The sequence below is a fragment of the Amblyraja radiata genome, chromosome 5, assembly GCF_010909765.2.
Source record: "Amblyraja radiata isolate CabotCenter1 chromosome 5, sAmbRad1.1.pri, whole genome shotgun sequence".
Lineage (NCBI taxonomy): Eukaryota > Metazoa > Chordata > Chondrichthyes > Rajiformes > Rajidae > Amblyraja > Amblyraja radiata.
The window spans coordinates 81660465-81688260 of record NC_045960.1 but is presented as its reverse complement, the minus strand read 5'-3'; the positions used below and the strand labels follow the sequence as shown (position 1 = coordinate 81688260).

The 27796-nt window shown below is 42.1% G+C and overlaps 1 protein-coding gene across 1 annotated transcript in view; it reads left to right on the top strand.

Moving 5' to 3' along the window:
* Positions 1–12724: 12724 nt before the first annotated feature.
* Positions 12725–27796, top strand: part of taf1b (TATA-box binding protein associated factor, RNA polymerase I subunit B) — a 62510-nt gene continuing 47438 nt past the window's right edge. Inside the window, exons 1-4 of the mRNA XM_033021609.1 lie at positions 12725–13356; positions 13761–13859; positions 18996–19083; positions 22416–22513. Coding sequence (XP_032877500.1) covers positions 13339–13356; positions 13761–13859; positions 18996–19083; positions 22416–22513 — 303 coding nt within the window. The 5' untranslated portion in view covers positions 12725–13338. The remainder of the gene's footprint in view (positions 13357–13760; positions 13860–18995; positions 19084–22415; positions 22514–27796) is intronic.

The window sequence follows — 27796 nt, the reverse complement described above, 5'->3', positions numbered from 1 at the left end:
GAGGGTCTGACCGCGAGAGAAGCGGACTCGACCGCGGGAGAAGCGGGACACAGCACTTCGCCAGCCCCCGCCGCAGGGCACAGTCCCGACGGGCGGAGCAGCGGGGGCCAGCAGCAGCTAGGCCAGGCCGTGGAGCTAGCGACGGGCGGAGCAACAGCTAGGCCAGGCCATGGAGCTAGCAACGAGCGGAGCAGCGGGGGGCCAGCAGGCAGGCAAGTCGGCGGAGCAGCGGGAGCCGGTGACAACAAGCAGGCAAGTCAGCGAGACAGCGGGGGCCCGAAGAGGCCAGCAACAGCAACGGCTAGGCCAGCCACGGCTAGGCCAGTGGAGGCCCGGTGGAGCTAGCGGCAGCAACGGCGAGGTCCGGTGAGGCCAGCAGCAACAGTAACGGTGGGGACAGACCGAGGGGTTGCGGAGTCACCGGAGTCCATAGGCAGACAAGCCGGACCGGTGAATTCCTTCATAGTAAAAGCGGGACTGTTTGAATGTAATGCATTGTTCACTATTCCTTCACAGTAAAAGCAGGACTGTTTGAATATAATGCATTGTTCACTGTTATTAATAGTAAATCTGTGTGCATAGTTGGAATATGGTTTAAAATGTTCTAGTTGGCTATTAACATAAAATGTTGGTTTATTAGTATAAATCTATTATTATAAGAATATGGATAATGAGGCTGGATAATTTCTTAGAATGTAAAAGGATTAAGTCCAGGGCAGAAAACACAGTGAGAGAACAGAATATAGTGCTCCTGAATAGCAACAGGGTAGCATGGCTTTTCAAATTGGAAGAAAGTTGCCCCAGTTAGATTCTGGGTGTAATTTTGAGAAATGGACTGAAGTCTTGGAGGCTTCTTTCATTTCCAATGATATCACTGCAGAGGAGAAGAAGAGAGCATGGTTCATATTAGGCTTAGGAAGAGAGGGTTATCACACCTTACGTCCGTTGCTGCGGCCAGCAAAGCCCACGGATAAAACATACGAGGAATGTAAGGAGGCATTAATGGCTCATTTCTCGCCAAAACCTCCAAGGGCATCCAGAGACCAGGAGCCTGAACTAAAGAGGGCAGGGAGTCCCTCAAACGACAAAAGTCCAGTGCAAAGTGACAAAAGTCAAGTGCAAAGGGACAAAAGTCAAGTGCAAAGGGACATAAGTCAAGTGCAAAGTGACAAAAGTCAAATGCAAAGGGACATTGCCATCCAGAGGGCAACCCTAACTATTCAAGCTGCATTCAGGGGTATGAAGGTAAAGAGAGATATCCGGGACAGACAGAAGGCAGCAACAGTAATACAAGCAGCATTTAGAAGGCACAGTATATACCGTCCATACAGGGCAAAGAGATTGGCAGCTATAATAGTACAAACCCATTATAGGGCACACCTTCAAAGGAAAACTGATCGCAAAACTTATGTGAAGATACGCAGTAGCATTGTGCTGATTCAGGCTGCCTACCGAGGAATGGTTGTTCGAAAGCAATTACGGTGCATGCACAAATCTGCCAAGGTCATACAGGCTTATTATCAGATGCATAAACACCGTCAGTGTTTCAAGAAACTACGCTGGTCTGCCACTGCGGTACAGCAATTATACAGAGCTTGCCAGATAAGAGATGTCCACGTGAGACATTATAATAGTTTGAGAAAAGCAGTGGTTTGTATTCAGGCCTTCTACCGTGGGATTAAAGCCAGAGAATTGGTTGATAAAATCGAGGCAGCACGCCATATTATGTCATTCTTAATGATGTGCATTGCAAGAAAACATTTCTTGATGCAAAAGGTGGCTGTAGTCACTCTGCAAGCTTCATTCCGTGGGTACCGATCAAGGGTACACTACAGAGCTATGCGATAAGCAGTCATTTCGATCCAGAGATGGTACAAAGCATGCAAACTAGGGCATTCCCAGTTAGTGCAATATCAGTTAATAAGATATGCAACCATTACCATTCAGGCTGCCTACAAGGGTATGGTGGTTAGGCAGTGGGTTAAGCAAACGAGGCTACTGTAAAAGTTCAGTCAGTACTCCATATGAGTTGGTATAGGAAAGACTTAAGAAGGCAAATAGATGCACAACAGAAAAGGCTTAAACGATACAAAAGGCTTAAACGATATAGGAAAGACTTCCTCAAACTGAATTATACAGCAATTGTAGTGCAGTATCACTACCTTGCTTATAAAGCAAGAAAACTATACAGAGCACAAATCAAAGCCACTGTTGTATTACAAAGAATATAGATCCTACTTCTTGATGAAGAACCAGAAATGTGACTTAAGAAGACAAATGGATGAACAACAGAAAAGGCTTAAACTATACAAAGAACAGTTAAATAAATATGTGACAATGAGTAAAAAGCTGCAAATAGAAAAGTCTAAAGAAGAGAGGCTTGCCGGTCGAGACAAAAGTATGCAGGACCGATTGTGGCTAGGACAGTTCACTACAGTTCAGCATGTAGCCTCCTTCACTGAGCAATGGACAAATGGTTATGCATTACAGAATCTCATTAAACAGCAAGAGCAGATAAATACGCAGCGCGAAATTGAGCGACAAAGGAAGCTGCTAGCAAAACGAAAACCTGCAGCCATGTGTCAGATGCCGCCTACAAATAATGAACAGGAACAGGAAGAAATCTGCAAAATTAGATTAGGACATTTAAAAAGGCAGGAGGCAGAGATACAGGCAGAGCTAGAGCGATTAGAAAGAGTGCGCAATTTACACATAAGGGAACGGAAAAGGATAACACATAAAGCAAGGGATAATGTATTTTGTTTAAGGAAGATGAGTGGAATTAAAAAAGTATAAGTGCTAAGTTTAGATATGATTATTACAGTTATGAGGATGTATTGTAAGATGACTGTAGTAATACAATTTTGCAACCGTTTATTAATCAATGATATTTTAGGTCAAGAGCATATACCGTGGTTTAGATATGATTATTACAGTTATGAGGATGTATTGTAAGATGACTGTAATAATACAAATTTTCAACAGTGCATTAATCAATTATATGTTAGGTGAAGAGCATATACCTTGAAGGTGAAATTGAGTTAAAAGGGGAGGAGTGCTGTGTATGTAATAGAAATGGTGTTACCTGCCTCCAACTTAAAGGGGGAGGAGTGTTAGGTATGTAATGTAATTAACATATTTGATGTCTTGCGCAATGGTACGCATGCGCAGGGGAGACTCAAGGTGGCGTCCTGGAAAAAAGAAGTTTGTTAGTTTTACTCCCGTGTCTGAGTGTTATTTAAAGTCAGTTCCAAGCACCAAATACACAACACTATGCATAATTACAATCAAGCTGTCCACAGCGTACAGATACAGGGTAAAGGGTATTTTATTTAGTGCAAGATAAAGTCCAATTAAAGGGTCAGTTCCTGTGGATTGGAGGATAGCTAATGTTATCCCACTTTTCAAGAAGGGAGCGAGAGAGAAAACGGGGAATTACAGACCAGTTAGCCTGACTTCCGTGGTGGGAAAGATGCTGGAGTCAATTATTAAAGAGGTAATAATAGGGCATTTGGATAGCAGTAAAAGGATTAGTCCAAGTCAGCATCGATTTATGAAAGGAAAATCATGCTTGACTTATCTTCTGGAATTTTTTGAGGATGTGACAAGTAAAATGGATGAAGGGGAGCCAGTGGATGTAGTGTATCTAGACTTTCAGAAAGCATTTGATAAGGTCCCGCACGGGAGACTGGTGATTAAAATTAGATAGTATTGGGGGTAGGGTATTCACGTGGATCAAAAATTGGTTGACAGACAGGAAGCAAAGAGTAGGAGTGAACGGGTCCTTTTCAGAATGGCAGGCAGTGGCAAGTGGAATGCCGCAGGCTCGGTGTTGGGGCCGCAACTGTTTACCATATATATTAATGATTTGGAAGAGGGAATTAGGAGCAACATTAGCAAATTTGCAGATGACACAAAGCTGGGTGGCAGTGTGAACTGTGAAGAGGATGTTAGGAGGTTGCAGGGTGACCTGGACAGGTTGAGTGAATGGGCAGATGCGTGGCAGATGCAATATAATATAGATAAATGTGAGGTTATCCACTTTGGTGGCAAAAACAAGGGGGCAGATTATTATCTCAATGGGGTTAGGTTAGGTAAGGGGGAGGAACAGCGAGACCTGGGTGTCCTTGTACACCGGTCACTGAAAGTTGGCGTGCAGGTACAGCAGGCAGTGAAGAAAGCTAATGGAATATTGGCCTTCATAACAAGAGGATTTCAGTATAGGAGTAGAGAGGTTCTTCTGCAGTTGTATAGGGCTCTGGTAAGACCACATCTGCAGTATTGCGTACAGTTTGGGTCTCCTAATTTGAGGAAGGACATCCTTGTGATTGAGGCAGTGCAGTGTAGGTTCACAAGATTGATCCCTGGAATGGCGGGACTGTCATATGAGGAAAGATTGAAAAGACTAGGCTTGTATTCACTGGAGTTTAGAAGGATGAGGGCCAAATGGCCTCCTCCTTCACCTATTTTCTATGTTTCTATGGTGTTTGGAATCTGGAATCCACTGCTTGAAGAGAGTCTACCCTCAAAACATTCAAAAATTTCAAGAACAGCACTTGAATTGCTAAGCCAAGTGCTGGAAAGTGAGACCAATATAGTTTGGTGCTTAATAGTTAGCATGGACATAGATGGGGTTAAAGGTCTGTTTTTAGTGCTATTTATTATATATATTATTTATGAATTTATGTGGAGTAACTCTGCACGACAGGCAGCATCTCTGGAGAGAAGAAATGGGTGATGTTTTGTTGAGACCCTTCTTCAGACTGAAAGTCATGGGAAAGGGAAACGAGAGATAGAGACGGTGATGTAGAGAGATATAGAATAGAATAGACTACGTTTTATTGTCATTGCACAGCAACTGTACAATGAAATTTCAGTGCATCACCTTCAGTGGTATACAATAGAAGGCACAGGATAAAAAGATTTAAAAGAACAAAAACACAATCAACCATTAACTCTCATATTACCGGCAAGATCAATGAATAAAATGAATAGATAGTAAAAATATTGCACATTATATTGCACACTCCAGCAGACAAATTTTATATTGCACCACGAATTGTGTTGTGTTGCCCGCAGTGTTATCTATTTGAGTTTAGATCTTTAATGGCACATGGGTAGAAACTGTTAATTAGTCTACAAGTGCAGGCCTTCAGAGACCTGTATCGCCTCCCAGAGGGCAGCAGAGTGAAAAGGTGGTTGGCAGGGTGGGATGAGTCCTGTTTGATGTTTGTGGCCCGACGTAAACATCAGGCCCTGTAAATGTCTTCCAGGGAGGGTAGTTGAGCGTTTGTGATGCTCTGTGCTGTTTTAATAACTCTCTGTAGTGCCTTCCTTTCAGCCACAATGCAGCTAGCAAACCACACCAGGATGCCATAGGAGAGGATGCTTTCCACGGCGCACCGGTAGGACAGCAGCAGCTGCTGTGAGACATTTGCTCTCCGCAGAGTCCTCAGGAAATATAGCCGCTGCTGTGACTTCTTTACGAGAGTGATGGTGTTCACTGTCCATGTGAGGTCCTGGGAGATGTATGTGCCCAGGAACCTAAAGTCAGTGACTCTCTCCACCATGTCTCCTTTGATGTAGAGAGGAGCAGGTTCCTCTCTCCTCCTCCTGAAGTCAATAACCAGTTCTTTTGTTTTGGTTGAGTTGAGTACCAGGTTGTTAGTGCACCAGACAGTCAGTTTTTGGACTTCATCTCTGTAGGCCGATTCGTCGTTGTTATTTATCAGCCCCACCACAGTCGTGTCATCTGCAAACTTAATGATCCGGTTTGTGCTGTGTGTTGGTGTGCAGTCATGAGTGTATATTGTGTAGAGAATAGGACTTAGCACACAACCATGTAGCGCTCCTGTGCTGAGCGTCAGGACTGGGGAGTGATTGGACCCCATCCTGACAGTCTGTGGGCGATCTGTTAAGAAGTCCTTGATCCATCTGCATGTGTTGGCATTTACACCCAGGTCAAACAGTTTGTCCGCCATTCTGCTGGGGATGATGGCATTGAATGCAGAACTGAAATCTACAAACAACATCCTCACATATGAGCCGGGGCGCTCCAGCTGAGTCAGTGCAGAATGTAGAGCTATGTTGATGGCGTCCTCTGTTTACCTGTTGGCTCTGTATGCAAACTGATGTTGATCCAGGGTGGGTGGGAGTGAGGATTTAATGTGGGCCACGACCAGCCTCTCAAAGCACTTCATCACAGTTGAACAAATGAATGAAAGATATGTAAAAAGGTAACGATAATAAAGGAAGGTCCATTGGTAGCTATAGTGGTGACTAGTGGTGGGATCCCATTGTAGGTTGCAAAAATGTTGGAGGATTATGTTGTATGTGATGGCTGATGGGATGAAAGGTAAGGAAAAGGGGGAATCTGTCCCTGTGCGACTAGGGGGAGGTGGAGCAAAGGTGGGGCGTCTGGGTACTCTCTACATCACCGTCTATATCTCTTGTTTCCCTTTCCCCTGACTATTCTAAAGAAGGGTCTTGATCCGAAACGTCACCCATTCCTTCTCTCTAGCATTTTGTGTCTATCTTCAGTAAGAAGATTTGCCTGTTATAAATATATCTTGTTTTAACTCCTTGTGCTTTTGGTGTGTCAGAGCATATGTTTTGCAATGTACTTAGCTGGAGGACACACACTTTATGTTAGCTGTGAGGAAATAAGTTTTTAACAATTAAGGCAATGGCATTGAGTAACTGCATGACATTGCAAGGTTTATTGAATCGGAGGATGCGGCATGACCATGAAGATAAAGGCAGTGCCTGCAAAATTTCTTGCAAATAAAAAATAATAATAACCTTTTCAGTGAAAAACAGTACAAATAATGAAAATCTTAATGGTCATAATAAAGTGCAAAAGCCCTTCAATTTGTATATAGACTAAGCAGAAGGAGATGTTTAGGGGGCTGAATAGCATCTCCAAAATAGAGAAAGAGATATAGAGAAAAAGAAAGGGAAAGAGAGAGGGAGAGAGAAAATGAGGCCATACATGAATGTACAATGATATTCTATTATTAGAAATTGGGCCAGATATTAAAGCAACGTTGGCAAACTTACTCTCAATGCTCTATTTAATGACAAATAGAAAAGCTGTGCAACCATTTAACACTGCCAGGGACTGTGGAAAGTTATACTTTTAACCTGCAATCACAGAAAGAGCAATGATTAACAATTATATGATCATTCTAAAAGGTCTTGCCTGGCAATGTAACTTCAACATTTTCTTGGATCCTTTACTGAGTTAGTGTGTGGACTAACTGATGAGTTCATCCAGTTTAAGATGCGGAAAGACTTCCCAACATTTTTGACTTTATTTCCCTTGCAATAAAGGATATCATAGGCATTTGTCTTCTTAATTACCAGTTAATCCTCCATGTTACTGTTTCTTGAATGAAGAATTAATGGCACACTTTACCATGGTCCTCTGTTTAAAGCAACTTTATTGTTTTAATTATGTCATAAATCATATTAATTATTTGGCAATACAAATAATTATGTGAATGTATATATCTTCTCCGATAATGCTATTTAGGAAGCTTTAACAACCCTGTCCCACTTGCTTTCTTGCCAGAAGACCCACCTAAAAACATATCAAATAACTATCTGGAATCGTGTCAAAAATCTGATATGCTTAGGAAACCAACGCAACTGGTAACAAATATTCCTGCTGATTTAACAGCGTTGTTTCTATGTGAGATTCACCAATTTATTCTATTGTTCCCGAATGGCCACCTGGTGGATCAATCAAGGAACAGTTCAAGTAGGTGGTGTTTCATTGTTCTGAAGGGATTCATTTTGTTCCACATCACTTCTCAAATGCAATAACTCAAAGAGCAGTAACTACAGTAAGGACGTCACAGCCCTTTGAACGTAATCCACGATACCCATGGATCCACCTATTTGGCTGTCTCATCGATCCACAATCCTGCTTCAATCATTGTCACTGAATACCACCTGATTACATTCAGATCAGCCAGTAATATTGCAGCAGCACGGTGCGTGGCGGTAAAGCTACTGCCTTACAGTGCCAGGTTTGATCCCAACAACAGGTGCTTGGCTGTACGGAGTTTTATATTCACCCTGTGACCTGCATGGATTTTCTCCGAGATCTTTGGTTTCCTCCCACACTCTAAAGATGTACAGGTTTGCAGGTTAATTGCCTTGGTATAAATGTAAATTGTCCCTAGTATGTGTGGGATAGTGTTAGTGTGCGGGGATCGCTGGTCGGTGCGAACTCTGTGGGCCGAAGGGCCTGAAACTCCAAACTAAATTAAAAAAAGATTGGTGGTACACACATGAGCACAACATAAAAATGACAAAATCAGAAATGGAAATACATGTTTTAACTCAAAATATTTTTTTAATGCATTCCTTTTAGGAAACATTTTTGAGGTGATATGCTTGTATCTTGCACAATACCACACCTTCCGATTTATAAATCAATTTCTTCCCTCTTACAATCATGAATCATTATTGTATATCCTTGAGAGCTATGACAGCCCTATTATTGATTATTCGAGGTCGACATAGATTTTTGGTCTACAAAGCAGTCAAAAGGTTATGAGGAACAGGCCTGAATGTAAGGCTGAGGCTATGGCCAGCTCAGCTAAATGGCTGAGCTGGCTCAAATGGCCAATAGCCCTGAAAAGTCAAAAGGTTTAAAAGATCTTCAAGAGTATTGAAGGCAAAAAACTTAACCTTTGAGATAGAAACAAAATCCTGGAGTAACTCAGCGGGAAAGGCAGCATTTGAGAAGTTAACTTTTGAGATGTTCAGTCCAGATAATCTTTGTGAATCATTGTCGATCTAAAACAAATTTTCACCTTCTTTCACATGCCAAAACATGTCTATGGAATGTATACCAGAGGAGCCCAGGTTGACTCACTCCTTCCTTAAAATTGAATCACTTTATATGGGCCATGGTGTCATCATTGATTAGATCTTTCCACTTATCTTCTCTAATTCTTTTCAATCATTCCCCCTTATTTTAACAACCATTTTGGTGCAGTAAGAGGACATTCGACCCATCAAACTTCTGCTGGCTTTACTTGGACAAAACCAGTTAATGACATTCCCCTGAGATAGACACAAAGTGCTGGAGTAACTCAGCGGTTCAGGCAATAAATCAAAATGGCGGCGGCGCGGGCACATCATGACGCCCGTGTCTCCCAAGAATTGGAGAAATAGTGACAATTCCCCTACCTATCTATGTCGCTCTTCCAGGGAGATGCTAACTGCATTTCGTTGTCTCTGTACTGTACACTGACAATGACAATTAAAGTTGAATCTGAATCTCAATATGTCTGAAGGACATTTTGGGTTGGGACCTTTCTTCAGACTCAACAGAGCATACATTCCTCTGCTCTGTTCTTGTGGATAGTTTCATTAGGGATCAAATAGGTTAATTTATTCTCAAGTGCCTATTTAATTTGCTTTTGTGATCATTGAACTTCTCTGACCACCATCCCTGTACAAAGTGTTCCAGGTCATTGCCACTCACTGTGCAAAAATAAAATATTTTGCACATTTCATCCTGGAGCTGTTGCTCAAAACCTTGAATCTGTGATCACAGTCCTCGTACAAACAGCTTATGAGGTTAGTTACTCAGTCTTTGCATTATCTAAACCATCACATAGTTTTGTACACCTCCACTAACTCTCCTCTCTATTTCTTATGGCTCACAACCTTCATTCCTCAAATTACTGTTACATTCCCTCTGCAGCCTTTCAGGGACTTCAAGAATCTTATTTTATTTCTAAGTGACCAACATTGGACATAATATTGTAGATGTATTGCAGGTTCATCATAACTTTCTGATTTGGTGCACACTGCCACTATTTATAAACCCCCAGAGAGCATGTGCTTTTATAATTATTCTCTCAATAATTATGGCTCTGACATCTCCACAATCGAAAGGATTTATCGGAGACGCTGCCTCAAAAAGGCTGCTAGCATCATCAGAGACCTACACCATCCTGGCCACACACTCATTTCACCCCTGCCATCGGGAAGAAGGTACAGTAGCCTGAAAACTAACGTCCAGGTTCAGGAACAGCTTCTTCCCTGCAGCTATCAGGCTATTAAACACAACAACCTCAAATATACTAGACTAAGTGGGACCCGTTGGGTCCCATGTTCACACGGGAGGGCTGTTTCCCCCAACGCAATATTCCGCCTCTCCACCAATTCCAATATTGCTGGCCAGTGGGAGGGTGGGCTTTCTGGGGCACTAGTATGGGTGTTGTGGGCCGAAGGAACTGGTTTCCAGAGGACTAGTATGGACATTGTGGGTCTGAGTGTCTGAGCTGCCATGGATAGTTATATGGATGGGAAAGGAATGGAGGGTTATGGTCTGAGCGCAGGTATATGGGACTAGGGGAGATTATGTGTTCGGCACGGACTAGAAGGGTCAAGATGGCCTGTTTCCGTGCTGTAATTGTTATATGGTTATATGGATTCTTGGATTGGCAGCTCAGACATTCAGGCCTGGTGGGCTGGCAGCTCAGTCACTCAGGCCTGGTGGGCTGGCAGCTCAGTCACTCAGGCCTGGTGGGCTGGCAGCTCAGTCACTCAGGCCTTGTGGGCTGGCAGCTCAGTCACTCAGGCCTTGTGGGCTGGCAGCTCAGTCACTCAGGCCTGGTGGGCAGCCAGGTCAGAAACTGCCAGAAATTCTGCCGAAAACAGGTGACTCTGTCTGAGAGAAGGGGAGAGGGTGGAGAATCAAGTTTAGGCATTTTTCATCTTTTTTTGCAGATGACAGCAATGAAGGAGGAATGTCTATCCCGGCCTGGATCTCACAGGGAGCCAATGAAGGGAGGGAGAAAAATACTGGGGTATACTTACTGATGTGCCGAAGGGACTCCTGGGCTAGTACAGGCCTGATGGGCCGAAGGGGCTCTTAAAAAAAAAAAAACTGAGTGAAATCTCAGTGAAAAGCACTTTTTCTGGACTTTTCCTGGCCTGGTAGTTTGGGCCAAAATGCTCCTCCTGGGCTAATACGGGCATTTTGGGCAAAAGGGACTGGTTTCTTGGTTAATAGGAGGCTTGTGGGCCGAAATTAGTGGTTTCAGGCAGGCCAAACAACTCATTTCATTTCATTTCCAATTTCATTGCAGTTTCAAGCACAAGGCAGGCCAAACAACTCATTTCATTTTCATTAAGGGTTAACAAATCATTTATTCAAGTACATTACATGCTCACAGTGTTCTGTAGTTTCCCAGCTCAGACAGAGAGTCGTGACCTCTCCCTCGCCATCTTGCAGACAGACTGAGCCACGCCCACACTTCCGGGTTTTATAGTTCCTCCCCCCTCCCACCGGAAGGGGCATGGCCTTCGTGGCGGTGATTGATAGGAGAGAGAATCTCAAGATTTTTAAAACTCTAATAAGTCTTTTATTTTCATCGATGGGAAAAATTCTCGGGGCCTGTGCAGCGGAGGAGGACTCTGCATAAGATGGCCAAAAAATCACAGCAATATGTGGTAGCGTTTTTTCTAAAATCAAAGCACAGTGCAAACAGGAAGTGGTCAAGATGAGACTTTTAATTATATAGATATGTGTGTGTGTACTTGTGGGTATGTGTATATATACACACTGAACTTTTTTTTTCTCTCTCTCGTTTATCATATTGTTTACAGTGTACTATGTTTACATATTCTGTTGTGCTGCAGCAAGTAAGAATTTCATTGTTCTATCTGGGACACATGACAATAAAACACTCTTGACTCACTTGACTCTATCCTGCCACTTTCAAAGATCAATTCAGATGAATCCCAGTTCACTCCATTCCTGCACACTTTCAAACTATTGTCAAAATTGTTTATTTCCTTCCAATATGTATCACGATAGACTTATCTATATTATCTTATCTATATCTGCCTTGCTATTTGTCACACTTCTGCTTTGGTACCATTCTCAAATTTTGAATGTAATCTGTATTCAAACACCACTGTCCACAGTCCTGAAAAATAGCCGTATCCAACCTGGTGCAACTATCTGAGAAGTCTCAATTTTGTTAGCCAACTATATATGTGAAACTTAGTCATTTTCTGAAAATCCATACTGACAACAATCACTGCTTGCTCTTCATTAACCCTCTGTTACTTTATCAAAAAAATCACTGGTTCTCCTTAATTAATTTTAAACATTCCAACTATTGTTATTTTTTTCCATTATATCTTCAAAAATTATACCTTCCACCACCTATTTTAGATTTTTTAAACTTCCGGGATTTTAGAAACTTCCATCAGGTCTCAATTCAGCCTTCGACGCTTCAGGGAAAACAATCTCTCTTGTAAAGAGATGACCAAAACTGCACGCAATACTCCAAATGCGGCCTAGTTTTATAAAGGTGCAATATGCTCCAATCAAAGAAGGCATTATTGTTTCTGTATTGAATGGATCAATTGAATGATGTTGTTGAGGTAGTTCCGAAATGTCCACAGATGATCTGTACTTGGTGCTTTGTTTCTTCGGGTGGTTAAGAAGGCGTATGCTTCAGGAAACATGATCGATTGCATGCCCCAATTAGCATCAATGATGGAAATGGTTGAGAGCTTTAAGTTCCTTGGTATTAATATTACCAATTACCTGTGATGGACCAAATGTGACAGCCAAGAAAGCAGCTCAAGCCTCTACTTCCTGATAGGATGTAAAACAAAGCTTTTTGCTGTACCTCAGTAAACTACATGTGACAATAAATCTAAAGTTCAGTTTCCAGACGTTTACAACATTCATGTGTGATCGTTTAGTGTGCAGTTGGATAAATCAGAGAATTCGGATAAGAATGTTTTGATATGTTGAACTTACTATTTTAGGGAGCCCACAAAATTACGGCCAGTATATGGTTTAACACGGTAGGATGTCGAAACCGGGTGGATAATCGGGATTTCCGAACAAAGGGTTTGCAGATGTTCGCTGTTTTTTTGCAGTGGGTTGCTCTGACAACCCATCTGGACCTTAACCCTTTGTTCGTGTCGGTGTCGTACACCAATTTAACTTTTGTTTTCAATTTATCTGATCGTTAATCGTTACATTTAAATAATTTAACCTTCTACAAGAGCTGCTGGAATGCACGACCGATAAAATCCTACGATTCACCAGAATCACATTGTTAAAGACGCATTAAAACATTTCAGCAGCAAAGAGTAAACGTGGCAAAACGATAACACCGTAAACCTTCAGGAGGAAAGGCAGCTGGTAATATTTCACTGCGACATCGGGCAGCGGAGAGCCCTGAGCGCGAGCGTCCACCGGCCCGGTTTAACGGGCGCACCGCGTGCGCGGGGAACGAGCTCCGGGTCGCTGTTGTCAGCGACGACCGAAGGGACGCGCGAGCGATGGACGAGGAGAACACGGTGAGCGCTGGAAAAACCGTCAACCGCCCCCCTCGCGATCCGCAGCCTCGCGATCCGCAGCCTCGCGATCCACCCCCACCCCCTCCCTACTCTCCCCACCCCCACCTTACTCCCCCCACCCCCACCTTACTCCCCCCACCCCCACCCTACTCCATCCCTTCTACCCTCCCTACTCCACCCCCACCCTACTCCATCCCTTCTCCCCTCCCTACTCCATCCCTTCTCCCCTCCCTACTCCATCCCTTCTCCCCTCCCTACTCCATCCCTTCTCCCTCCCTACTCCATCCCTTCTCTCTCCCCTCTTTCTCTCTCTCCCCCCCCCCCCCTCTCTCCTCCCCCTTCTCTCCCACACCCCCTTAGTTTTAAAAAAGCCAATGAGTTACATGTTTGTGGGTTTTTTTCAGAGAGATTTTAGACAGCCATGTGAACAATGTTGTGTGATTAACTGGGGGATCTCAGATGAAGGCAAATTCTTTTGCAAGTCCTGTCATAATGTCATCGAGGTGAGTACAATTAAATGAAGGTTAAATGCTTAATGTGTAGAAGATGCCTTCTGTTCATTCGAGAACAGAGCAGGAGATTGATGACAATAACTTAATTGCAGATAATTATGTTTGCAATTATCTGACACCTTATAAGGAATAATTAAATCATCAAAAATACAATCTACAAGTATTTGGATCAAACTAGAAATAAGTTTTGAAATTTATTGAGGAAGTATGTCTGTAGAGAAACAGAAAACGCAGAAACATTGGTGTTAAATGCGCAGGATAAAAGGATGCATAAATTTAAATGACATGATTTCATGCGAAGATAAAAATACAATACAGTCGATATGAGAAAAAGAAGGAAATAAATGGAATAAAGCTCGTGAAATTTTGGATATTCAGCAGCTATTGTATTTTTTTGCTTGTGTTTACTGGAAAACAATATTGTTGTAATATGCTCATCTTCCTCTACATGTGGTTTTAAGAATCCCACTTCTCATGAGTTCATAAGTGATAGGCCATTCGGTCCATCATGTCTATTCCGCCATTCAATCATGGCTGATCTATACGATTCGATACGATAGAACTTTATTTATCCCAGGAGGGAAATTGGTTTGCCAACAGTAATTAAACACTCCAAGATACATGAAATTAAAGGGACGAGTGGAAAGTCCAGGGTCAATGGATGTGCAAAGATTGGGTGGGGGAGTTAGAATCAGTCCACCCCACGACAGAAGGGGGAGAAGTTGTACAGTTTGAAAGCCACAGCGAAAAAGGATCTCTTGTGGTGTTCTTTGCTGTATCTTTGTGGAACCAGTCTGTTGCTGAAGATGCTCCTCGGGTTGACCTGTGGGTCATGGAGGGGGTGAGCTGTATTGTCTAAGATGCTCTGCCGCGAGGAGCATCCTCCCCTCCAAGGCCATTTCCAGTGAATCCAGTGTATCTCTCCCCCTCAACCCCATTCTCCTGCCTTCTCCCCATAACCCCTGACATCTGTACAAATCAATAATCTATCTCTGCCTTAAAAATATCAGTTGACATGGCCTCCACAACCTTCTGTGGCAATAAATTCCACAGATTCACCACCCTCTGATTAAAGAAATTCCTCCTCAACTCCTTCCAAAGGAACATCCTTTTATTCTGAGGCTATGACCTCTGGTCCTAGACACTCCTACTGGTGGAAACATCCTCTCCACATCCACTCTATCCAAGCCTTTCACTATTTGGTAAGTTTCGATGAGGTACCCCCTCATCCTTCTATACTCCAGCGAGTCGAGGCCCAGCGCCGTCAAGCGCTCATCATATGTTAATCACTCATTCCTGGGATAATTCACGTAACGTAAACCTCCTTTAGATGCTCTCCAGCGCCAGCACATCCTTCTTCAGATATGGGGCCCAAAATTGCTCATAATCCTCCAAATGCAGTGTGACCAGCGCCTTATAAAGCTTCAGCATTGCACCCCGAGCCTCAGCATTACATCCCTGCCATGGAATTGCAGTAAGCGAGAGAGCTTTAAGTTCATTCTCAAAATAGTGAAAATGAGATGTGACCTCAGGATAAATCCTAACGGTGATTACATTTCCAGTGGTATATTGATGAATAACCAGAGATTTAAGTGCAATAGAGTAAGAGATAACATGAGAAATGTACTTTTTTTCAAATTATGCTTTTGAAAGTGTTTCCTGAAAGTTTGATGCAAGCAGATTCAATGGTGACATTCGTTTCTCTTTTCTAAGATAAATTTTCTATGATGAAAATTGTCAAAACAGTTAGATATATCACTTGGGCTAGGAGGTCTTGCCCTAGACTGCAGATACTTTCTCCCCTCTGCAGAATTTCTGACCCAGTTGATCACTTCCCTCTAGCCACATCTTCTTTAGATTTATATTTTAACTATATTAATTTTCTACTGCATGTGTTCACTCCATTTCCCCCTCCAAGAGCAGCATTTGATTAAGGACAAACTGTCCTCAAAAAGACTAAGCAGAAATCTTGCTCACTATTCTCTGGAAGTGGCGTCACAGGTAGATAGGGCGGTAAAGAGGACAATTGGTACATGAGCTACATAACGTTATGTTACAGTTATACAAGATGTTGGTGAGGCTGCATTTGAAGTATTGTGTTCAGTTTTGGTCATCCTGGTCTAGGAAGTATAGCATTAAGCTGGAAAGAGTGTAGAGAGGATTTATGGAGATGCTGCTAGGACTCGAAGGCCTGAGCTATAGGGAGAGATTGGGCTAGCTAGAACTTTATTCCTTGGATCTTAGAAGTGTCTAACATTGTGAGGAGAATCGATAGTGTGAATAGTCAGAATTTTTTGCCTAGGGTAGGGGAATCAAGAACCAGAGGGGTAAGATTTAATAGGAACCTGAGGGACAACTTTCTTGCACAAAGTGTGGTGGGTATATGGAACAAACTGCCAGAGGAGGTAGTTGAACTACCATAACATTTTAAAGACATGTGGACAGGTGCATAGAAAAAGGTTTAGTGAGATATGGATCTAGCTTAGACGGAGCATCTTGGTCAGAATGGACAGGTTGGGCCGAAGGGCCTGTTACCGTGTTCCAAACCATAATGTTTCATAAAGTCATCAGCAAATCTCGGTGGCGCCAGCAATGGCTGCCTTGCCAACAGTCTGTCCTTCTTTGTGTTTTAACATTTTAACTAATGTTTTTAGTGTTCTTTAGCTTGTTTTATGTGGGGGATGGGGGGTTGGGGGAAACGTTTTCTAATCTCTTACCTCGACGGAGATACGATTTATTTCCGTATCGTATCTACGTCCGCACTGCGGCCTAACATCGAGGAGTTGACGGCTTTTGCTGGAGACCGATTTTGAGAGCTCCACCGCGATCGCCGGAGGACTTAACATCACGGAAACCGCGATCCCTTTGTCAGGGATGGACCTCGGAGCTCCAACCGTGGGTACTTGCAGACTTTAACATCACGGAGCTCACGGTCTCTGGTTAGAGACTGACTTCAGGAACTCCAGGCCGCAGGAGCTTCGACTGCCCTGACGCGAGAGTTTCGACTGACGGTTGCGGGAGCTTCTATCGTCCCGATGGACGATTGCCCCGACCGCCGGAGAATAAATGGGAAGATGATTGGACTTTTTGCTTTCCATCACAGTGAGGGATGTGGCGAATCCGCTGTGGTGGATGATGATGTTAACTTTTATGTATTTGTGTGTCTTGTTGCTTTTTTTCGTATGGCTGTATGGTAATTCGCATATCACTGGACCTTAATTGGTACATGTGACAATAAAAGACCTTTGAAACCTTTGAAATCAACAGACAAGGCTTGTACTGTTGTAGCTTGGCAAATCATCACTTGTTGGGGGGAGGGAATGATAGCCAACAGTATCTTGTTATTTCGGGCAAGAGGATAATTATAGCTAACTTTATGAATATTCACACATTTCAATATCAGTTTTCATAGATTTGAACTAGTACTTAATTAACAAACTAAGTAATGTTAAAGCCCTGTCCCACTGTATGAGTTCATTCACGTGCTTTCCCGAGTTTAATAAAAAATCAAACTCGTGGAAGCGCGTAGAATGTACGAAGCGGGCACGTCGGAGCTCGGGAACGTCTCTTAGCGGCTCATAACGCTAACGGCAGGTACTCGGGAAACGTGGTAAGCTCGGGAAGACTTGTGAAGATTTTTCAACATGTTGAAAAATGTCCACGAGAGCCCCGAGTACCTACGAGTGGTCATTAGCGTAAATCTCCGAGTTTGAATCAGGGCAACCTCGGGAGAACTCTTGAATGAACTCGTACAGTGGGACAGGGCTTTTACTTATTGTGATGTGGATAAATATTACAATTGATGTTGATCATTCTTTTTTGCCTCTAATAGTTTCATGAATTAAAATGTTCTTGTTGCTCCACAAGTGATTGAAAGATAGAGCATGGAAACAGGTTCACTGAGTCCACGCCAACCATTGATCACGTGTTCACACTAGTTCTATGTTGGCCACCTTTCGCATCCACTCGCTACACTGTAGGGACATTTTACAAAGGCCAATTGGTGCTACACTTTGAGGGGGTATTGAGTGAACAAAGGCTGCAGAAAAATCCATGTCTTTGGGATGTGGAAGGAAACCCATGTGATCACAGGAAGAACGTGCAAACTCCACACAGAATGCACCTGATGTCAGGATGGAACCCAGGTCTCTGGCACTGTGAGGCAGTATCTCTACCAGCTGCGACACTGGGAGAAATTTTAAAGAAATTATTTTTGGGAGACAACCATTTTTTCGGGCCATTTTTGCAAGTTTGAATCTATGAGCAAAACATTCTATGTTTGTTTGTTCTTAAAGCTTTTGATTGTGAATGGTTTCCATTTCTGTTCCTGGTTAGTCATGACATTGAAATCATCATAGAACATTGAACTGCACACAATACTCCAAATACAGCCAAATCAAGGTCACATAAAGCTGCAGCATGACTTCCCGACTCTCGTACTCAATGCCCCGATGAAGGCAAGAATATTATGTGCCTTCTTTACCACTCTATCTACTTCCAGGAAGCTTTGGACTTGGATCCGAAGATCCATCTGTACATCAGTGCTGTTAAGGGTCTTGCCATTAACTATATACTTCCCCTTATGGATGACCTTCCAAAGTACAACACCTTACACTTGCTCAAACTAAACTCCATCTGCTGTTTCTCTGTCCATTTCCATAGCTGATCTATATCTTTGTACACTTTGACATCCCTTCTCACTTTGACATCCCTGTATGCAACTCCACCAGTTTTGGTGTCATCTGCAAACTTATTAACCAACCCCTCTAAATTCATTGTAGATGTAGGAAATTTATGTAGATGTTGATATTTACTGTAGGAATTACTGCATCAAAAACCATCTGCATTACTGCCTCTCTTCAGAAAACAATCATAACAAATTGTCTTGTTTACTGTCCGCATTGCTCAATACCCTGTTCCTCTAAGGAGGTATTGGATGAAGAATGCTGTGCTCTCTCACATTTTGATTTTCTTCAAATTTCCTCTTTGGGAATCCCATGTAATATACAATGGGGAGGCACCATTCTGAATGCGGTCACTTTCAATATTGTTCATTTAAATGTTCAATTACTTCAATAGTGTTATGAATCATACTTCATTTAAAGCATTTTTACATTTTTCTGGCAGAAAACAGCAGATGTTGCCTCTGAAATCTTTATGCAAAATGCAAGAGTGAATGCTATTTCCAGAGGACTAAAGAAAAGAAACAAATTAGGTGAGTATAGATTCTCTATTCTGCAGTCTTTTACTTTTAATTCTTCAGTTTGTCAGCTTGCATTTGATTTCTGCTTAATCATGTAGTTTTGGGAGAGAGTTCTTCGTAGACTTAAAAGTATTTCAATAAGGCATGGCATTTGTAATGATTCTGGCTATTTTATCGTGGGCTGAATTGCTTTGTATCAATGTAACATTGATAACATTTTTTTAAGGTTGATGGCATTTGCTTAAGGAAAGGTCTCCAAGGAGGCTAACGATTTAATAAGTAGTGAAATATCTTTGTTCGTGACCCATTTTGAAATACATTTGAAAATCAAGCATTTCGAACTGCTGTTAGCAGCACTTAATTGTGCTGAAGCTCCAATTTCCAGCATGCAGGTTGAGGTCCTGCCTACTGAGGTCCTGCCTACTGAGTTTGTGCCCGCTTAACTCGATGCAAATATCGTCAGCCCATTATACCATTGATTTCAGTGGTTAAAAATAACAGTTGTCCAGATAATTATTTATTTTGTTCTGGTTAATTTAACTACCTGGCATGGTGCCTCACTGGCTGTCAGCCTTTCTGGGAGCCATTTGTGTTGGAGATACCCTATTTTGTCTGGGCTTTGGCAATCAACCCTATTTGGCTCACCCATCAGCAAATCTGCCCCACCATATATCTGTTGAATCTATATGCAAACAGAGCATAATAGATTGCACCACATGATTTCATCGCCATGGGATTTCCAATTTCGCAACAATGCTGATATGAACTGCAGAACTGAGGGAAAGTAGCCATGTGAAGCCTGGGGAGATTTTACTTTGCAAAAATTATTCAGATTAATCCATTGTTGAAAATTTACATTGAAACTTCAGCCTTGCAATTTAAATGTATTTGTCGAAGTACTATAACAGAATATAACAGATCTATTGCTATATATATTGCTAGGAGTTACCAGCTTCTACCTGCTTGCATCTATATTCCTCTAATTATTTTTGCCCATATATAAAATCCCTTTGAACTTTCGTACCAGCTATATAAAAAAAATGTTGATGGGATCATATTTGAAACTTTCGTGAGCCCTTGCTCTAATAGGAATTAATATTATGTATAAGCAAAATATATGATGAACTAAAATTGTTTCAGGGTTAATCAGTGTCAGTTTACTTATTGAAATTAATATAAACCTACGTGTTTGTTCAGAGGAGGAATAAATAATTAATTTGACGTGATGGACTGGAAATTGTGAATCAAAATTGGAGGGGAAAATTAACATGAGATTACACGAATAATTGTGGCATTATTCCAGATTCTCAATCATCCTATGCTCTTCTTATGTTTAGATAATCCTTCTTCAAAAATACTGCTTGCTGGTAAAAGTCTTGGAGCACATTGTTGTCTGAATAGCTTGGATGAATAACTGCTGTGTATTTTGGAGATGGTACATATTGCAGCAACTGTGCGACAGTGCTGGGGGGAATGTTTGGGGTGGTGGATGGGTGTTAAACTGAGTTATTTTGTCAATCTAAAGTCAACTTGACTCAAACGCTTGTAGCTGTTGAAATCGATTCTTTATTCAGCTGAGACTAGTCTCTGAACCTTCCAACACAGAGCTGATGCTCTGGGGCGGGTCCAGAGAAGAGTAGCTTTGATACCAACTCATTGCTTTATATAGGTATTAGACATTTCAGATACAGAGGGTATGACAACCTAGTAACCAATCATCGGAATCCTTCTAGTGATTTACAACAGCAGTCACATGAGCCTCATTTTACAACCTTCGTTTGCCTGTGGTATAACTTTGTTTAGAATTCTTTTATTTCAACACAGCAAAACCCCAGTAGGCTCAATTATCAAAGACCAATCCTCAAAATATAAGATACATATGTAATACAATGATCACACAAGTCATACACACTTTCCATACCAAGAAGAAAGATATTTCTATAAATCTAAACAAAGTCTAATGTTTACAGTCCTACTAAGACACAATACATTTCATAACTGGTTTCACTACAATTTTACACAGTTTAAAATACTATTACCTATGTATTAAAACATTAATTATATGAGTTCGCCGAATTACACAGTTTCCAAGTTCAAAACCACACACACCAACCAAGCATACATGGGTCGTAAATCTGTCAACTTAATTAATAAGTGTTTGGTGCCAGGATACAACGTCATTCTAATTTGCAGCCCCTTTCCTGCTATCTGGAAGCTGGATTTCCAATCTCTCTGCAAGGTCTTTTACAAATATTACAGAACAAAGCGTAAATTCACAACTCAGACCATTACATCAGAATTACATCTGCTTCTTCGACTTTCTATAAACAAATCCATCAATCTGATTCCTTTCCTCTCCAAGCAACTACTCTCCTTCACACACATCCATCCCTTATCTCAATCTCATTATAATTTAGCATAGCCAAAGCTAACTACAGAGTCTATTATATTTCAGCCTTGAAGTCTGTCTCGATCTCAGCATAACCGGCCATAACTCTTCATCTTTATGTCACATCAGAGCTCAAAAATGTGCCATAGAGAAAGAGCAGATGACCTCTGGCCTAAGAAGAGGCCCTATTCAGTAATCCATTCATTAATACAAAATCATATCAAATACAATTTCCTCCAGCGATATAATTGCCTCAAAGCAATAAACGCAGCTATGCAGGTTCAGATTAGCATTTCTATGTTTTGATTCATCCGTTCCCTGTGTGTGTGTTTCCTTGTACTTTATTTCTTTAGGAGACATATGTTTCTGAAAACCTTAAGCTTTTCTCTTGCAAATTACCTAGCTTATATAATAGTCATTATCCGAGCAGTTCTATTATATAATATTTCCTCATGGGTACCAATCAAGCAGGCCGCCTTGTCCTGAATGGTATGCAACATTTAAAGAGTTGTGGCACTGTATTCATTGAGACCAAGGGAGAGTATTTAATTGTAGGGATTTTGGAGTTTCAAGAGGTAGACCACTCTGCAGAAGATGTCCACCTATGACCTGCTTTTCTAGCCACAGTTATTTGGCTGATCTAACCAATTCAATGCCTTGAATTTCAAAGCTAAATGGAATGCATAGTGTGTCACTCCAAATTATATCATGTAAACAACGTTAAATTTATCTTTAATTGCTGCGGTATATATTTGTGGAAGTTTTGTAATTGGGCAGACTGGCCGCCACACCAGATAAAGAGAAACATCTTTTAATATGTATTGAATGGTGTAAGTCACTGAAAAGTGCTTATTGATCTCGTGTGAATAAAGATTTTATTTTAAATAGCCTTCAAACCTTAACTTTACTTACAATGACACAATGCTGTATTAATTAGGATTTCATGTTGTTGCAGATCGAGGCTGTGAATGGTATGTTTGTGAAGGCTTTCAGTACATTTTGAATCAGCAGGCTAAGGCCTTGATAGCCTTGGGGACATCTCCACTGATCAAAGTAAGTGTGAGATGTAAAATAATTGAATCATAGGGATTTCGAGAATAAGCTGAGGCTTATCAAAATCAACACAGTTTCTGATATTAATTATTGTCATGCAATCTAACTATATTTTTAGTTCTTAAAATTAAACATGAAAAAGTTGTTTTCTTGACGTAGCATTTGTGGGCTTCATTTATTTTTGAGTGGACAAATGTTGGCATGAATGACAGTTGAACAAGTTGCATTGGAATGTATCCACATCAAGCTGCAGGTAGATTTGTGATGTGGTGCAATAATAATAGAACTGTGGACTCAATGTGCAATTTTGCTGCGGGTGGGCTAGGCAATAACATTTTAGATTTTAAAAGACTACATTTCTTTCTGAATAATACATCATGAAAAGACCGCTGCTTGTGCTTGAATCATAATTTATCAGGAGCAAATATTCTACGGTAGCGGCACCAAACGTGGTGAATAAACAGTTGCTTTATTCAGTGAGATAATAGGATGGAAATACAGTTTGGTCCTCTCGCATAATAATGTTATTGCTGCTGCAGCTGAGCGAGGGTGTTGTCTCGAGCTCAGCTACCTGTTGACTCGGTTGATCTCAAGGTGAGATATGCTTATGTGGCAGGATACTCCCCTTAACCCTATGACGTCATGTGACAGCCCTCATAACCACTGACGAGGGTTCGACCGTAGGTGGTCTGACTATCAGCTGACGCCACAACATGTATTCCATAATTATAATAGCAGGATATTACTTTTATAATTCACATCCAGACATTCTGAACAATAACTTATCATGTGCATAATAATGGTGCTTATGAGGTTATAGCATGACAAAATTTGTAAGAGTTGAGAGCAGTTGTTTTTCTAAGTTAATTTTCCTTTCGTTATCTTTGTCAGTAACTGCTATTAATCTGTGATTAACTGCTAATTCTGTTCTTGATTATTTTGTTACTAAAGCAGTGCTTGCTAACCAGATTACTTGAAGTGGAAAACTAAAATGTTAAAGAGCCCCAAGTAAAATTAAAAGACTATTACAAACCCACTGACTCCCACAACTATCTCGACTACACTTCTTCCCACCCTGTTTCCTGCAAAGACTCCAGCCCCATCTCCCAATTTTTCTGTCTGGGACGCATCTGCGCCCAAGATGAGGTGTTCCATACCAGAACGTCCGAGATGAGTCCGAGACGTCCTCATTCTTTAGGGAATGGGGCTTCACCTCTCCATCATAGATGAGGCTCTCACTTGTGTCTCCTCGGTATCCCGCAGCTCTGCCCCTGCTCCCCCTCCCCCGAGTCGCAACAGAGACATAGTCCCACTAGTCCTTACCTTCCACCCCATCAGCCGTCGTATACAACACATAATCCTCCAAAATTTGCGCCACCTCCAACGGGATCCCACCACTACCCACATTTTCTCATCTACACCCCTTTCCGCCTTCTGCAGAGACCATTCCCTCCACAACTCTCTGGTTAATTCATCCCTTCACACCCAAACCACCCCCTCCCAAGGTACCTTCCCCTGCAACCGCAGAAGATGCAACACCTGTCCCAATACCTCCTCCCTCGACTCTGTCCAGGGACCCTGACAGTCCTTTCAGTTTAGGCAGAGGTTCACTTGCACCTCCTCCAATCTCATCTACTGTTTCCGTTGTTCAAGATGTGGACTCTTACATATCGGCGAGACCAAACGGAGACTGGGCAATAGTTTCGCAACACACCTTCGCTCAGTCTGCCTGAACCTACCTCATCTCCCGGTTGCTGGACACTTTAATTATCCTTCCCATTCCTACACAGACCTTTCTGTCCTAGATCTCCTCCATTGTCAGTGAGGCTAAACACAAATTGGAGGAATAGCATCTCATATTTCGCTTGGGCTCAGCCCAGTGGTATGAATATTGATTTCTCTCACTTCAGGTAGCCCCGGGATTCCCTCTCTCTCTCTATCCCCCCCCCCCCCCCCCCCCCCCCACCCAAGTCGCACTAGTTTTTCGTTTTCACCCAACGAACAGCTAACTATAGCCTGTTTCCTTTGTCATCATTACTTTTTTGCATATCTTTTATTCATTGTTCTTTATCTCTCCACATTATTGTCCATATCTCTCGTTTCCCTTATCCCTAACCAGTCTGAAGAAGGGTCTCGACCCGAAACGTCACCCATTCTTTCTCTCCAGATATGTTGCCTGTCCCACTGAGTTACTCCAGCTTTTTGTGTCTATCTTCAAGTAAAATTTAACTAGATTCAGCCAACACCAAAATAATGGAAGCAGACCACTGTCATCAATCATGTCATCAACAATACTTGATGTGTAGAAGAGATGGAAAAATATTACCATGCCATCAGAAAAGAGACAAAGTGTATCTGGTTCTGAAAAGTACTGAACACTGAAGTTAAGTAGTTAGATAGTCCAAATCTACAGTTTGGTTCAGATTAGTTTATTGTCACATATACCGGGGTGCATGAAGCTGAGAGTGAACAGTATGCATGACAGTGATAAATACAACTGCAAACCAGCAGAATGATGCAGTGTAATTGGAAGTAGTGCAAAAAAACAAAACTAAAGTACAATGACAGAATGAGGGAGAGGTAAGAGTAAGAGTATGTGGTAGCACCTCCAAGAAGGGATATGAAAGGACACAAAGTGTTGGAGTAACTCAGCTGGTTTGGCAGCATCTCTGGAGAATATGGGTAGACGAGGTTTCAGGTCAGGACCCTTCTTCGGACTGATGGTGTGAAAGAGGTAATTGTTTCAGGGGTATGATTTTTTTTCATGCATGTTGCTTAGTGGATTTCTTAAAGGGTAGGTACTAGCAGTTGTACATTAATGATAAGGAAATGGATAGATGGGGAACACCTAAATATGTTGATGCCATGTAACTTGGAGGCTTAGCGACAAGGACAGTAAAATGCCTGTTGGAGATGTAGCCGGTGGAAAGGTCAGAGAGGTAGAGGTGAAATTAAATTTTATTATTTATTTATTTATTTATTCCGAACAAGTAAAGACATTAAAGACATTAATAGTAACAAAATCGAAATTATCAAACAATTGGACATTACAATCAATATTTACAAAGCAATGAGAAGAACAAAAGCAAAGTTCCAATGTCCAACTCTGTGTCTGTACAAGCTCGAAAAGGAGTGAGAAGAATAACTTATTAAATCTCACCCCTTTTCCCCAACATTTCTACCATATTTAAAAATCAATTAATTACTAATAATAATACTACAAATGCTGAGAAATTATATTTTGATGGAAATGAAATGATGTAACATGAGCCAGAGAGAACAATTCTCAAATGGATACAAGAACAGACAAGCCTGGGATAATATATGTGTAGTTAAAAATCCAGGAACGGTTGGAAAATGTGGTTAAAGTTTTTCAATCAACTAACAAGTTAATTGTTTCAAAATGTTAAGTGATTTTTTTGTATATATTTTATTTTGTTAGTTTTCAATAGTTTTTAAATGTAATTTAATGTATCGGCATGTCAATTGAGACATTGTGTGACACTGACAGGGATTGAGGCTCGGTCAGCTGTGAAAAGCGACCTGTTTTTATTTTGAGTGGAACTTTTTCTGGGATCCTCGAGTGATATCATTACTAGATCGTCCAACACGCCATTTTAAATTGGGACAGCTTTGGAGTGTAAGTTCAGATGGCTAACACACAAAAGGCATGTTCATACTTGCAACATAAGTCAGCAGGATAGGTTTTCGCTAGCAGCAAACTCTGACTTAATAGAATTTCAGAATTATTCGTGTTGTCTGATCAGTTGAAATACATAATTGTTATTTTAAAGAGAGTGTGCCATAAATTATGCATACTGCTTCAAATGTTGCTTCATCATGATGTGCACAGAACTGAATGATTTGTTCTTTCCTTAATTGCCCTTGAGAGGTATCCTAGTTCTTGATTAACCTTCTTGATAATGGCTTCATAATGAGTAGAAGCTTTCAGTGGTTGTCAATCACTCTGGATTTCCCATGGCGGCCTGTGACCGACATTTGCTGCCTTTTAAAGTTTCGTATGCTGCTTTCCAATTCTCGATTTTGTGTTCTGCAAGTTATGGCAAGAAAGCTATTATTTTGTTGCATGTGACATTGCCCCAAAGATTAAAAAAAAGATCATATATACCTTTGCAATAACTTGCAGTAAATGGATTATTCTTTTTTGAAAAAAAGTAAATTCTGTATGGAGATTTTATACATCTTTAATTGGATTCATTCAATTTAAATCCTATTTCCAGTTTTGTAACCCATCCAATTAATTGAAGCTGACTTCCTTGAATCTTGTCATTGTCCCTGTGCTCACAACATATAATATAACACTAGACTAAGTGGGACCCGTTGGGTCCCATTTTCACATGGGAGGCCTGGTCCCCCAACACAATATTCCACCTCTCCACCAATTCCAATATTGGTGGCCAGTGGGGGGGGGGGGGGGGTTCTGGAGCACAGGTATGGGTGTAGTGGGCTGAAGGGACTGGTTTCCAGAGGGCTAGTATGGACATTGTGGGCCGAATGGATTCTTGGGCTGGCAGCTCAGTCACTCAAGCCTGGTGTGGGGGGGGGGGGAGAGAGGTTAGAAAGGGAGAGGGAGGGGTATAGAGAGGGAGGAGGGTAAAGAACGAAAGGGTAGAGAGGGAGGGGGGGGGTAGAGTGGGGGAGAGGGAGGGTAGAGAGGGCGAGGGAGGGAGAGGGAGGGGGGTAGAGATGGAGGAGGGTAGCGAGGGTGAGAGTGAGGGTAGATAGGGAGGGGGCACCTCCCTACTCCACCCCCCATCTCTCTCCTCATTTCCCTCATTCTCCTCCCCTCACTCCCATTCCCTGCCCCAGGACCTACCCAGATCGTAGAGCAGCGCCAGGGCCTGGAACTCAGCCTGGTTCTCGTACTCGGCCCGGCCCTGGACGCACGCTTGTCCTTGGTTCCAGCGGCGGCTTATTTTCTCGGCCCCAGGCTGGGCTTTGACTCCAGCTCGAGCACCAGGCTCGGCTCCAGTCAGGGCCTGTGGCTCCACCCTCACCCACAACGTGTTGGGCGTCGGCGGTCACGGCCCCATCCCAAGCCCCGGGCTCGGCTCTCAATCCAGCTCGAGCATCAAGCTCGGCTCCAGCCAGGGCCTGCGGCTCCACCATCACCACCAGGTGTCGGGTGCAGGCAGCAGCCGCCACGCGGGTGCGCTGGAGTGCCCCTCCCTCCCGTAGTGTCCCGTCCTGCCTTGCGAGTTGATTGTGATGCCACCCTTTTTAAAAAAACTTTAAACGATTAAAAAGTGACCGGTAATGCGG